At 29.1% G+C, this 15,133-nt stretch overlaps 1 protein-coding gene and 1 long non-coding RNA gene across 2 annotated transcripts in view; both read right to left on the bottom strand.

Annotated features, from left to right (window-relative positions):
• Positions 1–15,133, bottom strand: part of LOC114120782 (inverted formin-2-like) — a 46,498-nt gene that overhangs the window by 6,306 nt on the left and 25,059 nt on the right. The window contains 3 exon segments of the mRNA XM_027982810.2: positions 303–462; positions 578–696; positions 2,104–2,300. Of these exon segments, the coding sequence (XP_027838611.2) occupies positions 303–462; positions 578–696; positions 2,104–2,300 (476 nt within the window).
• Positions 3,731–14,534, bottom strand: LOC126555602 (uncharacterized). The gene is made up of 3 exons (XR_007606874.1): positions 12,218–14,534; positions 5,103–6,112; positions 3,731–5,021 (listed from the first exon to the last, which is right to left on the bottom strand). It is a non-coding gene; the product is annotated as an uncharacterized LOC126555602 (long non-coding RNA).

Raw genomic sequence — 15,133 nt, 5'->3', positions numbered from 1 at the left:
TGATTTTGATTGATTTTATTTTTATTTAACTACTGCCCATTGATCAAGAACTCATACGTAAATAATTACTATAAGTTTAATATATTACTACATTACAAAGAATTTAAATATTATAACATCAAAGTTTGAAAATTAGTTTTCCTCTTATTTTTAAGACTTATTTTATAATATTTTAGTGTTTACAGTATGGCACATGCTATGCATTTCATAAATATTCTTCATCACACCGTGTCATTAGTAAAATAAATAATATCTTTCTATTCCCCCTGGTATTCATTAATCATTATACATATTAAACGCACCAATCAGTTCGTTTCTGACACACGTTCTCTTCCTAGGATTTTGTTCAACGAGTATCAGACAGTTGACGAAAGCCATCAGAGTTGTTTGATAAGCAAATGTATCCGCCAGTTGTAGTTCCATCACTACGATTTCGTAATCGTGTCGTAATTCTTGTTTTATCTACAAAAAATAAACCATATGTATCGTTAAACCATAGCAAAAACAATGTATCCTATGTAACCGATGTATCCTGTGTATAATAATCTATCTAATTATTAGGTTCATCAAGACTTACCTTAATGTGCGACAAAACAGACTTCACGAAAATCATTCCGTCAGTGGAGAATACACACAACGCGCACAACAGCTCGTATACTTGTAGCTTTACGATTGTATTATTGCATACAAGTACTGCTAAAAATTAAAACAGTAATATCATTATTTATTTGAATATTATTTTTAATTTGAACAATCATACTAACGACTGATAAAAAGTATACTAAAGATTTAAATATGTATTTTAATATTATCGTGTAAATAAATATATATTTGTACATGAGACAAAGTTTGCCTCTACAGGCACAAGAAACTATCATACACGCATCAATATTACGTATAAATAAGATGCTCATAGAAAACTATAACCGTCAAATTCAATTGTATTAACAACAAATTAAAATTATTTATTATCTACAATATTATAATGTACCTACTGCATACCGTTATAATATAGCATATTAGCACAATACCTTTCGTATTAATAATTTAACGTCGTGTCAAATTTGTAAAATAAAATGTAATAGAACTGAAATAACGGTGAAATGTAAATAATTATAAATTATATTATTACAGCAGACTCACATATAAAATGTAACAAAAATAGATCGGAAACATTCAGGGAGTTTTAATCCAGTAAAAAAAAAAGAACGAAGATCAAAGTTTCTATAAGTGCGATAATGTTTACGATAGTTATAAGTTATAAAAATATACTTAGCAGAGCCCTCTGTAAATGATAAGAGGCTGCAATAAAAAATTATGGAACTGAGCCCTTACATGATGTAGCACGTTTGTTAATGACGTGAAAAAATAACTATCGTGTTAGATTGACGATTATATTTACATATTATGCTAAGTATAGGTACACGGTGTTTACACTTCTATACACATCCTCTTACTAGCCGATATTTAAAACACACATACCTAACTTGATAATACTAGAAATTTAGGAACTAGTAATTCGCCTTTTAAAATATATATACGGTACGAGTATACCTCTATAACTTAATAAATTGGATATTTCATTTTTTTTTAAATAATAATTTAATCTTTTTTCGGGCGTTAAGATAAATTGAAGAATATTATGAAGTTTAATAATAAAAAAATTCAAAATATATACATACAAAATTTAAAAAAATCATATTTTTAAAATGTTAATCATAAAATGTTGTTGAAGAGGACACTAATTATAGTGAAGCATTCAGCATACTGTATCATAGAATTGTTTCTCTGTAATTAATCCGTCACTAATTCTATTCCTGTTTCGTATAATTAAAAAAAAAAATCTTTATAATTTTATTAATATACTCAAATTATTAAAACTTATCGTAATTTTTGATTTTACTTTAAATCAGAATCCAAAAATTAAAACTGCATTTTTTTTCGTATTTCTTATGGAGTTTATCAATGTACAATATATTTTAGAAGTTGAATTATTTCTTATTTCATTAAACTACTTAGGCTGTTTATAACATGTTGGTAATTTGTTGTATATAGAAAGTACAAATGATAATAACATTTAATAAATTAAAAGTGAAGACGAACCTGAAGCCAAGTACGACGAGTATTCTAGATGAGTGGATATGTATTTCAATCCGGTCCGGGACCTGACGACGGCACGCAAGCATTCGACGCACTGCAACTGGTCCATTGTGCCCATAAGCGATTTTCCACTCGCCGCTCCCAAGCTGCTCAATAGCGTTCCCAGGCCATCTCTCTGCAAGAACTCTTCGATCCATTTCCTGTGATGAAAACAAACCGCAATCGATTAATATTGGTGTACGAAATGTACTAAACGCATGTCAAGAACGTTTAGTTATTGCTATGATAAACGACGACGGACAAAGAATTTCACTAGATACATAATTTATTGGGTCATGGGTTAAAGAGTTGATATCTAAACCTAAATTAATCTAGAAGACCAAAAAAAAAAAAAACAATTTTATATGTGTTACTATTGCAGGAACAGTTTTTGTCCAGACGATGTTTGGGTGAATTATAATATTAATGAATATTGTCTACATAAATGTATTAAACCTTTTCATAAATTTTCTTGACAAACTAAAACCAAATAAATAAATAATGAATAAAAAGTTGTAATATATAAATGTAATTTTTTTTTTTTATAAAAATTACAGTTTCATAACCGAAAACATCACGTCTGAATAGAATTGGCTGACTGCAGCAATAGTACATAATACATACCTAACCCATAGTTCACTCTCCGTTTATAGCAATAAACAATAATATTATTTTCCTTTAATATAAAAACTCTGCATTGACGTGCGTGTATATAGTCATATAAATAGGAAAAAGAAGTTAGTTCTAAATGGGGGTTGTACTGGTTGTAGTAGTTAACTCTACGATCTCGTCACTGCTGTCAGAAAAATATAACTATCACTTTTTTTGTTTACATGTTACCTGATATTTGTCAGAAAAGTTAAGTGTTGACAAATTAATAATAACTATTAAGACATTTTTTTCTCGGTAAAACGAATATTATTCTTTATGTATTTATTACTTTTTTATAGTTCATTGAGTCTACGAATTTATCACGATAAGATAACATCGGAAATTACAATTCAATAGTGTTATAATAATCTGACGGAGAAACAATAAAATATTATATTAACATAACTCGTACGTAAACAATGACATATTCTGGGATGAATTAGGTTTAAATGGAAACGAAAATATTTTCTGAACAAGATACAATCTAGAAGTCGTATAGAGTATAATTCGTAAAACTGCATTATAATATTATAATCATACTACATGTACTATTTTATAATATTATAATAATATGATATATTATACTGTGGCCAGAGTATATTTTCATAATAAATATTCCTATCTTACATTATATTACACACGTGATGTTTCCTAGAGCAAGTACTGACAACATATTTTAATTTAATGTACGCGGAATCGTCTTTATATTTTTAAAGAATTTAAATATAATAAGGTAAACAATTACCTACCGAAAACATAAAACATAATAGAGAAACCTATAAATAGCATTTTATTTCGTATAAAATTAAATAGGTATATTTGCATACTAAATTCGTTAAAAATAATGACATGTGTTTACGTGTAGGTAAACAGATTAAACAACCGGAACAATTTGACGAAGAATACATTATAAGATGTTATCCAACCGTTATGTTACTATATTATGTACCTGCCACCGGCTAACTCCAATCTCGTACAAACATTATAATTCTAGTCATATAATAATATTATAATACATATATATATATTATATAAATATATAGCATTATTGTGGTGAACAAATAATTAATAATAATACGTTTATGTAGATGGTTTTGATGTCGTAACAGAACTGTTGACTAAATTATAAGGAATTTAGTGATATTCGAGTTAGTATGTGTGATTATACGTAACATTATCATACTATTATAAATTATATGTACTTAATATTACAATATACGTCTTCAAAATAACCACCATTGGCCTTGATGGTCCACTATCAAAATATATTTTTATCATCTGGTATGGAACACTATACAAAAGAATTTGTGTGAGATAATTTAATTTAATAATCTATAAAATCGGATGTTCACTTTATGGTATATATGATGTATATGATATATTTGATGCTGGAATATTAAATTCCATAGAATCTATAAACAATCTGACGCGTGTTCTTATATAAACGGTCTCGACAACAGTCATAGTCCATATGCACATTTTTTTAGGTCGTTAATAATAATTATTATTTTTATTAGCATAATAATCTGAGATCTTAAATGAAATACGTATACATAATATAAATATAACTCGCGTGTAGACATATTTTTGATTTTCACACCAACGACAAACTATCATTTTTTTCTAACCACTTATTTGTTTAATTTTAATTCCATTTAATCGTGTTTTACATAGCACCTCCCCCCTGAATTATTGTTGATTTAAATAACCGTCTAATTCGTTTGACAAATATAATAACAATATAATAAAACACAATATGCTTAAAAAATACAATATACAAAAAACGAACGACAAATAGTTTAAAAAAATAAGTATTGTTGGGAAAAAATCGACAACACAATCCAAACGCATTCATTGAGAGCCATCGGCGAATTCAATGAAAACTGAGTTGACAATATTTTAATCGTATTATGTATATTGTTATATTTTTTTTTTTTTTAAATTTTTTGTGACAATAGTGCATTCTTACGTTAATAATTCTTGGGAAGACGCATAATACCATAGTGCTCGGCGGCGACGTGTACGATTACAGTGTTTGGTACGTGTTTTATAAGCGCGAGTTTACACAAACACCCTGGCGAATTTTCCGTGTCGACAAAAATACAAAACGATTCCGGCAACAGTGAATTATTATAATATGATAATTATTACAATGTGCATATTATCGAGTTTTTCGTATAAACTTTGATAATGCGAACCGTTTAAGAAATGTATAATTTGTGATTTTTTACCTATTTGTGAAATCGATTTAATTGTTTTTTTTATGAATTCATAAATTTTTATATAAATAAAAGATAGATTTCAAAAAATACCTTTTATCCCCAAAATCTCTATTTCAATAAGTCACTAGATTATCAGCATTTCAGGCAACGACGTCACATCGTCAAGTTTTACGATATAGATACAGTAATGCCCTTAAATATTCTTCATTCGAAAATGCACAATATGTTTTTGAGTCAGCTCATTTACACAAAGTCAAAGTGTGTACGGTAAACAATAAAGCATCAATAGAAATGTATTAAATGTTGACATTTTTCATTTTGAATGTAGTTAAATTACTAATAGTTTTGTATTGTGTGTTATACATGGAATAATCCATTAGTTAATAATTAAATATTATAATTTTGATTTATAACTTATCTCCATATGTATACAGTTGGTAGATGGATAATATTACAAGATTATAGTTCTTAAAAAATTCGAAATATGTCTAGTTTTGATTTTATACTCAATTCGCAGATAATTTTAAATATTATTTTTTTTAAAACATACATTTAGTTTGTATTAATCAACTGTTCCCAGCGTTTAGTTCTTTTGGCCTATTTCATTATTTTCATCTCGCGGGCATTAATTTTGAAATCCATTATTTTGACCTATATGATTTCTTTGATATTGTTGTTGCTCGATTATTCAAACTTATGGTTATACTACTCCATTTAAAATATTTGTCATAAATAATAATAATTATGTAATATACGTATAATATGAATACATCATAAGAAATGGATTGTTTTGGGATTTTTAAATTGTTTTCGCTTCTAATAAAGAGAAGAAGATGTAAACATATACTTCCTAATTAGGAATGTTCTCTGAAAATTACTCGATGGTCGCATCTTCGTATATGATTATGCAATATACACAGTACAGTCCAAAAAATAATAATAACAATAATATTTGGCCGCTCTCTGCTCTCGCTTCCCGCGTGGTCTCCGCGGACGGTTCCTCATAAATCGGATTTTGTTTTTATAACACCACGAGGATATTAGGTGCGCCGTTTATGTCACGTCTTATTTTATGTATGATAAAAATTTCATCTTCGTCCCTATGCATAATATAATATTATTATAAGCACGCAGTTATTCCTAGAATAATCCCCGGCCGGCAATAAATATAGCTCATCCGAGAGCCGTCACTTTTAAAATTCCAGTCTAGTTTCAATTACATAATGGCGTCACGGGATAATGTATACCTATAACGTGTTGTGCACATCAGTTATATGTTTATTATAATAGTAATAGGCAATAGTACTGGCATTAAACGGCGTGCAATATACTTATATACCTAATAACAATATATATAGTGTGATGGCCGTCCACCGGAGCAGTGTTCGAAGTTCATGAACATGTTTATATTAAATTCATTTTTCTCATCGTAATACTATAATATCATGTTATTGGCTATTACCGGACGTTTTACATTAATAAAATTCTGAAAACGTAATTCGACGGTATTACAACGACGAAACTGTCAAAGACCGTTTTAAATACAATGTTTATAATTTTATATTGTACGCGTCATCGTCTTTATTTCTCTCGCCTTCTAGTCTCTCTCTATCACTATCTGCCTTTCTCTGTCTCATTTCTTATTACATTTAATTTTGTACAAACACTATTAAAACTCAACACACACGAAATAACCGTCTGGCCTGCAACTGCACCGACGACAAACCAATTGTATTTCAATTTAACTTAATTCGTTAAGTTAATCCCTTCTGTCAATGATTTTTCTAAACGGATATTTTCAATTTCTGATCATTACCACTCCCAGCGATCTTATTTGTTCCAATTGAAACGACACGCACAAATCAAAATATAAATTATTGTACAATTATTATTTTATTTTACCACGTACCAACAAAGACCACGACATAATTTATAGGGTACATATACAATTAAACTGTTGCCGAGTGCACACATAAGGGATATTTATTCGACTGAATACCACAGTATGATTGTTATGTACAACTTGAGTGTATTATTTTATATACGACATATAACTAAATTAGATATTTAATAAATTTCATACGGAGTAAAATTTAAGAAAACATGAATAAGACTTGTTGCAAAAGATAGTAAAATAAATTTTTAAACAATCACAAATGTCAAATTAAATATTTTGCTTTAGTTTTATTATTAATCGATCATATACCTACTACATAAAAATCTTAAGTCTTAAAACAAATAGTGGTTAAAAAGCAGCGTCGAAGTCTAATCATGTCATTATTTATTTTGTTTAGACCAACATTTGTTTATAATTTATATCCTACTTTTTGCGAAAAAACTTTTTAACTCGCCTCATGAATGAATAAAACCACAAATTTAACCAACAACGATTTTTTTCCAAAGTCACCAATTAAAAATGGTCCATTTTCATCGCTAATATTCGTTGAAGCTTAATTATCCAACAATCTACTGATAATGCTATGTTGTTCAAATATTAATGTTAGCCTATAACTTCATTATGCATATTATATACATTATACTTACATGATGTGAAACATATGCCTATACTTAAAACGACAAAAAACCAATAGTATGATACTATGATAATATATACTTTATGCACGAGCATCGAACAACATAATATTATTATTCTGATGCACTTTGAATATATCTTAAAAGTAAAACGTTGAATGTATAGTAATTGTTTTGATATTAAATATAATGAATAAACAACTTTTTTCACTCGTTGCACACTAAAATTCTTCACAAAAAATAATACATTCTAATGTTCATAAAATCATAACATTAGATGTAGGAATTTGATGAACAAATCGCGGTTTTCATCATGCAGGCACGTCAGGCACGTGCACTAAGTTTAAACATTCGAAAAATCTGTGTAGTATAATGACGTTACTACTTACTATCATTAATTAACTTAATATTTAATTAATTATGTTACAACACCAGATTTTTGAGATGGTACTAACCTAAGCCAAACTTTAAAAAATACTCAAAATTGGAATCAGTTTTAAATTTACTTTTCCATTATTCAAAAATGTTAATAACATGATAAATAAACGCAACATTCTTCGAAATGTAGTTGAATAAAATATTCATTTCATCAGTTCGATTTTTGCTATAACTCATGCGTTAGTGCGTTATATTACTATTTAGTTACATACTTATTTAATATTTATATGTATATAATATAATACTGTGAGTAAATTTCAGGACGATTCGCAAAATAAATGGTATTTGTGTCGCAGTAATTTTGCGTTAAGTGAATTTTTAAATTATTATCAAAATATCTGAAACGATGGACGCGTATCTTTTTTCCGCCCATCACCCAAGTCAATTGCTATAAGTCTCATAAGTCATAACCATAATGAAAAATATTGAAAAATAAACTGCAAATAAATAATATTATATGGGTCATTTACAAGTCGGATAAAACAGGTTACGCGCAATATTTCATTATAATATTATTATACGCATATATTATAATAATAAAGTAACGAAAATATACTTCGGCCTATTGAAAACGAGCGGAAACGGAACAAATTCCTGACCGAAGCCAAGTATGCGTCGAGCACACAGATGGTTCAGCCCTCGTTGTGGACGACACACGCACGACAGCAAATCGGACAGTGTGAGTTTATGTGTACACTTAATCATTTTATTTAACCGGGCGGCAGCGGCGGAATACCAGTTATTTTATTATTATTTTTGTATTAATGCTACTCGTGAGCATATCATCATTATACCCATTGCCCACGCACCGATAGAATATGATAATATTATGGCCTATTTGGGTATATTAAAATACGATCATAGGTGATTATTTATGGCGATCTTTTTATTATTATTATTATTATTATTATTATTATTACGGGAAACAAGTTGTAAACGGTTCTTTATCGCAAGAGGTGTATTAATATTATATTTAAATTATAAATCGTATACGCGTGCGCATAGGTGAGTTTATAAATATATATTTGCCTATATTGTAATAACGTCGTATATGAGTGAGCGAGAGAGCTGCGCGACGCCACCACCGCTGGAGAGGAATTCTGGGGAAAGAGTCCCGGCAGTTGTCGCGTGCATAAGAATTATGGAACAAAATTAGAAACGTCGCCGGCACCGAATATTTTGGCTTGTTAGGACGACGAACGCACTAAAAATAGTATTCCAGGTTCGCCGTACTATATGGTGTTCGCCTCACTGCTTTTAACTACGGGTGTTCACCTGCAGATAGTTAAATACGTATGTGCACAGTAAAACCTCAACATGTATATTATGTATGTGGGCATTAAGATTCTATTATTTCCGAAATGAAAACAACAATAATTGTACGCTTCAAAAGAGGGTTATAGGAGGGGTACGCTCAGATGCGCATTTGTCAAATAGTGATCCAAATTGAAAATGATGTGATGTCAACACTATAAACAGTAAAAACTATCATAATATAATACATATGTATCTTTTCTGTTCAATTTTAACTACACGCAATAAACAAAATAACCTTAAGCGTTAATATTGTTTGTAAAATTGTTTTCATAAAAAAAAAAAAAATATTATTATTTATTATTAAAATTAAAATTACGAATTGTCAAAATTAAATGTGTTTCTTTGGAAAATAAATAAGATGAAGAGTGAAAATAAATATAAACTAAAAATAATTACTTGAAAAACCCCTACTTAAACCACTGAGAATTTCTGGTCAAGGAAAAAAGATTTATAACAATATGTATTGTGTTTTATATACATATATAATATAATATACAGTATTAAAGCGCTTTGCATAATGTTAAACTACATAAATATTATATTATTATGTCAACAATTAATAAACATACAAATATCATATAGAGACGACTATTAAGAGATTTTTTTCTTAACAATGATTGTGTACAACAATGTGATTTTTTTGCCATTATATATATTTTTTTTTAATCTGAAAATATTCATACTTTTTTTATCAAGATTTTGGTTTTTATGACCGAATGTTTTTTAACAATCTGTACAATAAATAATGAATATAATTGAGTACAATAAGAAAATTTGATGAAGGTAAAAATAAGGAATTGGAAGACATGAGTGTGGTAGTCGCTATGGCGAAACACCATAGGTAACAGGTGTCTCTTAAAAATTAAATATCAAGCTTACTACTCGTGAGAGTTTGAAATTTTAGAGTTCCTCCTAATAATCGTCTTATATCAAGTTTTTTCTATGTATTTGACGTATATACGTATGTACATGATGCGATATTATGATATTATGTTTTATTTTCTCACAAAATCCAGCAACTGTTAAAACACCCTGTCTCTATATGGGTATAATCAACCTACATGATCTGCAATATTATACTGCTTACGTGCTACGGTATTATATTTAAGTACTTCTATTGTGTTTAATATGCTCGATGGGTGAAAAAAATAGATCGTATATACCTATTACCTACACATATTATTATCATTTATTAATTATTATATTGTATACACTGCTTAAATATAAAAAATATAATAATATAGCTGCACATCTATAGCCAATACACCATAGTGACGATAGCTAGATAATACTACATTATACAAGTATTGTTCGACTCTGTCGCGTTGTTTATAAGCTGTTCTTTTGGCGTACTTACAAATTGAAGGAATTAAAAAATCGTATTTTTCCGAGGCTTTTCAGCTCTATATAAACCTATAATACACACGACCGCTGACTTATTGTCATACGTACATCACCCTGAGGCTGGAGCGCGCACCTATCCGACTCCAAAACTCGTACGCATTTACCGTTATCGGAGAAGGTAGGTACAAGGTTTGAGTTGGTAGGTATGGGTGGGTAAGTAGTAGTAAGGCGAGTAAGGCGGGTGGGTATCGTGGATCATGGTGTATCGTGTATATAATATAGTACGCACGCCGCAAAAAACAACACAACGTTCGCGTCGCCGTCGCGGATGATAACCTCCGGAGACGAATCTGTTGTCATCGCGGTCGTCGTGACGTCATATATATATATACGCGTATTCTGATGATAACAATGTATTTATATGTATATATATTTCACGCGGAGACAATGACTATATAATATGTACACGGGCGTGTAATTATAATATGATTGTAGCTCCTACCTACCGCAGAAAAAATGTCGATCCGCTTCGGGGTGAAAACAACAATATAATCGAGTTATTATAATATCATATTATTATACTGTTGTGTTGTCGATATAATATTATTATATGGGTGTACTGTTGTTGTTATCGTCGTCGTCGCAGATCGGGTCGTTTCCTGAACAGCGCTTTACTCCTGAGGACTTTGCGGTCGCGAAACTTCTATAATACACGTCGGAACTACGATCGTTTCAGGCGTAGATCTATTATACAAGTATAATATAGAACATACCTACGCGCAATATACTTTATGATAAGTATAACACGGCATAAGAATTAGAAAATGTGCTGCACAGTCTGACCAACTTTTTCAACTAGCCCAAAGTGTTTATACGGAATGATCCATTTAATTGGCTAGTGTTGACAATTATTTTCTATGTAGATTATTGAGTTGAAAATATACCATTTCAAGTGTATACAAGTAGCAGACCTTAACTCTTACAGAGCATACCCTTTTTTATCCTTTTGAAACACTTATGAATAAATAAATATAAATATTTATTCTGTGTTCGATATAGAACACATAAAATGTTATGTTTTCTATTATGTGGAATCAAAAATGTATAGTAAGTCGTTAAAATAAAATAAAAAAAACCTACAAATTACTACCACAAAATAAGAAAACATTTTCCACTGTATAAATACTTAAAATACTTCGATCTTATGCGTAATTATGTATGCTTATACCAAAACAAATTTCAAAATCCACAAAAAAACTTGAATCAAGAAAAAAATTTGATCACGTGAATTGATCACTATACATAAACTTAGTACCTACATATCGAACTTAATACTTATCGCGTCGAACCCAAGCGCCATACAATTGTGATTTTCGTTTTATAAGTATGTGGGTACAACATTAAATATATAATAAATAATAGTAATGATACGATGACGATAATAATATTATTATCCTCGCACCCGTGAATGTAGTTTTTGTTCTGTCGGACGCGGGTGCCCCTTTGTGTTACGGTTTGTGGGTCATAAATCCCGGGATAGTTACACATATAATATTACTATTATGTATACGTACAATATATACAAAGCGTTTGCATGTGCGTCTGCCCTCACGACTTCCGGCCACTCCTGTGTGCACGACGTCAATATAAGGCTGTTTTTCCGATGCGTATATGTATACGACAACGTTCAGACAGGCGCCCGTTCGGCAGCCGATCGGCTCGAGAGGTTAAAATAAAAAAATAAAATTAATGTACCAATATATTATTATAATAATAATACGTCGTTAACGAAATCCAAAGCGTTACATACGGTAGCCAACACGATATAATATATTATGCGGTATACCTACATAATATCAAATATGCACGCGCGCGTGTATGTGTTGTGGGAAACGCCTAAACCGCGATTAATTAGGATTTATTCGCGCCGAAGACTTAAACACTGCACTGCACGCGCGCATATTATTATATTGCACCTATATCGTCTTAAAATCGTAGTAAATTACTCGTAAAAAGAATTTGAATAACTAGATTTCTCAAGAAATATTCCCAGAGTTCATCGACCATCACTTTCTATTAGGTATACCTAAACTCATCAGTCATCGATAAAATATTATATGATAATAATAAAACTGCGATGATAATAAAAATTACAAAAATACAACGACCGAATATATTATTATAGTATTACAAAACGCCATTGGTCAAACATAATATATTTCCATAGATATTTAGTGCTTTCAGAAACGCGACGGCATTAAAATGTATATTATATTATTATGTCAAATACCGCATTGCACTTCACCTACAGTATAGACTTTCTATACAGAGTTGAGTCGATGTTCTCATTAAGGAGCACCCATACCTGATACCCGTTTTATTTGTGCTTATAAATATCATGTTAAAAGTTACTTTTACAAAGTTTTTTTTTGTCTCCGCCCACATAGTTGTTAAGTGCATACAATATCAAAATCAGTTCAAATCATGAATAATTTGTGTTCAATGCAATTTTTTTCGAAAACCATATTGAGCAATTTCAACAACTTTTAAATAAGATCACGATAGATATTTTAACCCTTTGCTTACGATGGTCGTAAAATGTGTAGTATCTATTTATTTGTTCTTTCACGTCATATTTCAATTTTTCACCGTGGTAATTAAAACATGTTTGACTGGCAGTTCTCACATAAAAAAATTGCATTTTACTGTTTATTTAGATACTAGAAAAATCACAGTTTTTGACTAACGATTTGTCTTTTATACAAAAATATTAATATAAATAAAAAACTTTTTCATATAAACTGAAATTTATTTCTTTTATTTTTTAATAACATATTAAATATTATGATAATTTATTGATTCATCACTGTTTAATCTAAGTTCCACATGTATCGCGGTGAATGGTATAGCGGGTTAAAATGCAATTGATAAATATGGTTGTATAGATATAGCAATACGTATTTATAAGCGTTTAATGATAATTTATCTTTCTGCTTATCTTCCGGTTAAAATTCTAACTAAAATTTATCCACGATGACAAAGACATATAAGGTATATAAGAAATTAAAAATGCACCGAAAAATATAGTTAAAGTAATTACAATATAATTAATTTTTTTTCTCATAATTCTCGAACCTAAATACCTAATACCATAATTATTAGCACAGGAATATACACTATATTATAATATACACAATATGCACCACGATTTCAAAACTACCATATACACACCTAATAAAAGATAATCAGACCTTAACATTTTCGTCATGTATTACACGAATTATGTTTAATATGTTAACTATCTACACTATCTATAATATCTAGTGGTATAATAAATACGCATTATACGTACATGTACATATAGCGAAGTATCAAATAGGTATAACCACCTGTAATTTAATTTTTTATTTGAATACATATTTTTTTTTTTAATTGTTTACAGAATTCTTTTAGAACAACGCGCACGCGTCATTGTTCTGAATTAGTTATTATTATGACACTATCGTTGTACTAATAGAACAAGGGTTCAAGCATGATATTATAATGGTGAAATTAATGCAATAATGATGACGATGAAGTCGAAATTAATTACATGCCTTATAAATTATAATAATAATAATGCACTAGGCAGGCATCGCGGGAAGACCACAAAATGTATATAGGTACATAAACAATAATTTAGTAAACAGAATAATAACTATGACATTGAATAAAGACACTTTTCATGTCGCTGTTTTTAATAATCAGATACAGATACGAGTAATAGCTTTAAAAAAGTATTTACGAAAATATGTAAAAATATGACTTTAACTGCCGCCGTCGTCGGAAAATTATTTTGTATTTTTTCAATAAAATAATAAAAAAAAATTAAACGAATATCTTATTTGTATATGATTTCTATTATGCAAATATGCAATATCACAATATAAAATATATTTGGTAGCTAATATTTGAATGTATTTGCAAACTAAAATGTTATATCAACTTATTAATAATAATATTTCATATGTTAAAGATAATCAGTCAAACTTCGATTTATGAGGATTACGTAAGATTTTAACATTAGAACTTGTACTTATTGTACTTAAATTTACCATATAACAACCTATTGTTTTAAAATTAAATTATATTTAAAATATATATATATTATACTTAAATCATCTCCCCACTCCATTCTTTCATTCAAAAACATCCTAATATTGTACATAAAATTTAATTATGAATACAGATTGTAAATTTTTCTATTTTAATATAAATATTGTATTTTATTATTATTGACATGATCGTTTAACCTATATACGTGATAATAAGTTCACAGGCAATCGTTTGGCTTGAGACATCACAATATATGATATTATATAATTATATTATTTTGGCATTATAATATTATACTGCAATATTATTAAAGTTTAAAATGATTTTGTATACAAATTCATTAGAATGTAATTTATATACTCGCTATACATGCACTATTATAATTTATCTTTATA

Source organism: Aphis gossypii, chromosome 1 (genome assembly GCF_020184175.1).
Source record: "Aphis gossypii isolate Hap1 chromosome 1, ASM2018417v2, whole genome shotgun sequence".
NCBI classification, from domain to species: domain Eukaryota; kingdom Metazoa; phylum Arthropoda; class Insecta; order Hemiptera; family Aphididae; genus Aphis; species Aphis gossypii.
The sequence above is the reverse complement of the archived record's forward strand: the minus strand, read 5'-3'. Positions and strand labels throughout refer to the sequence as shown.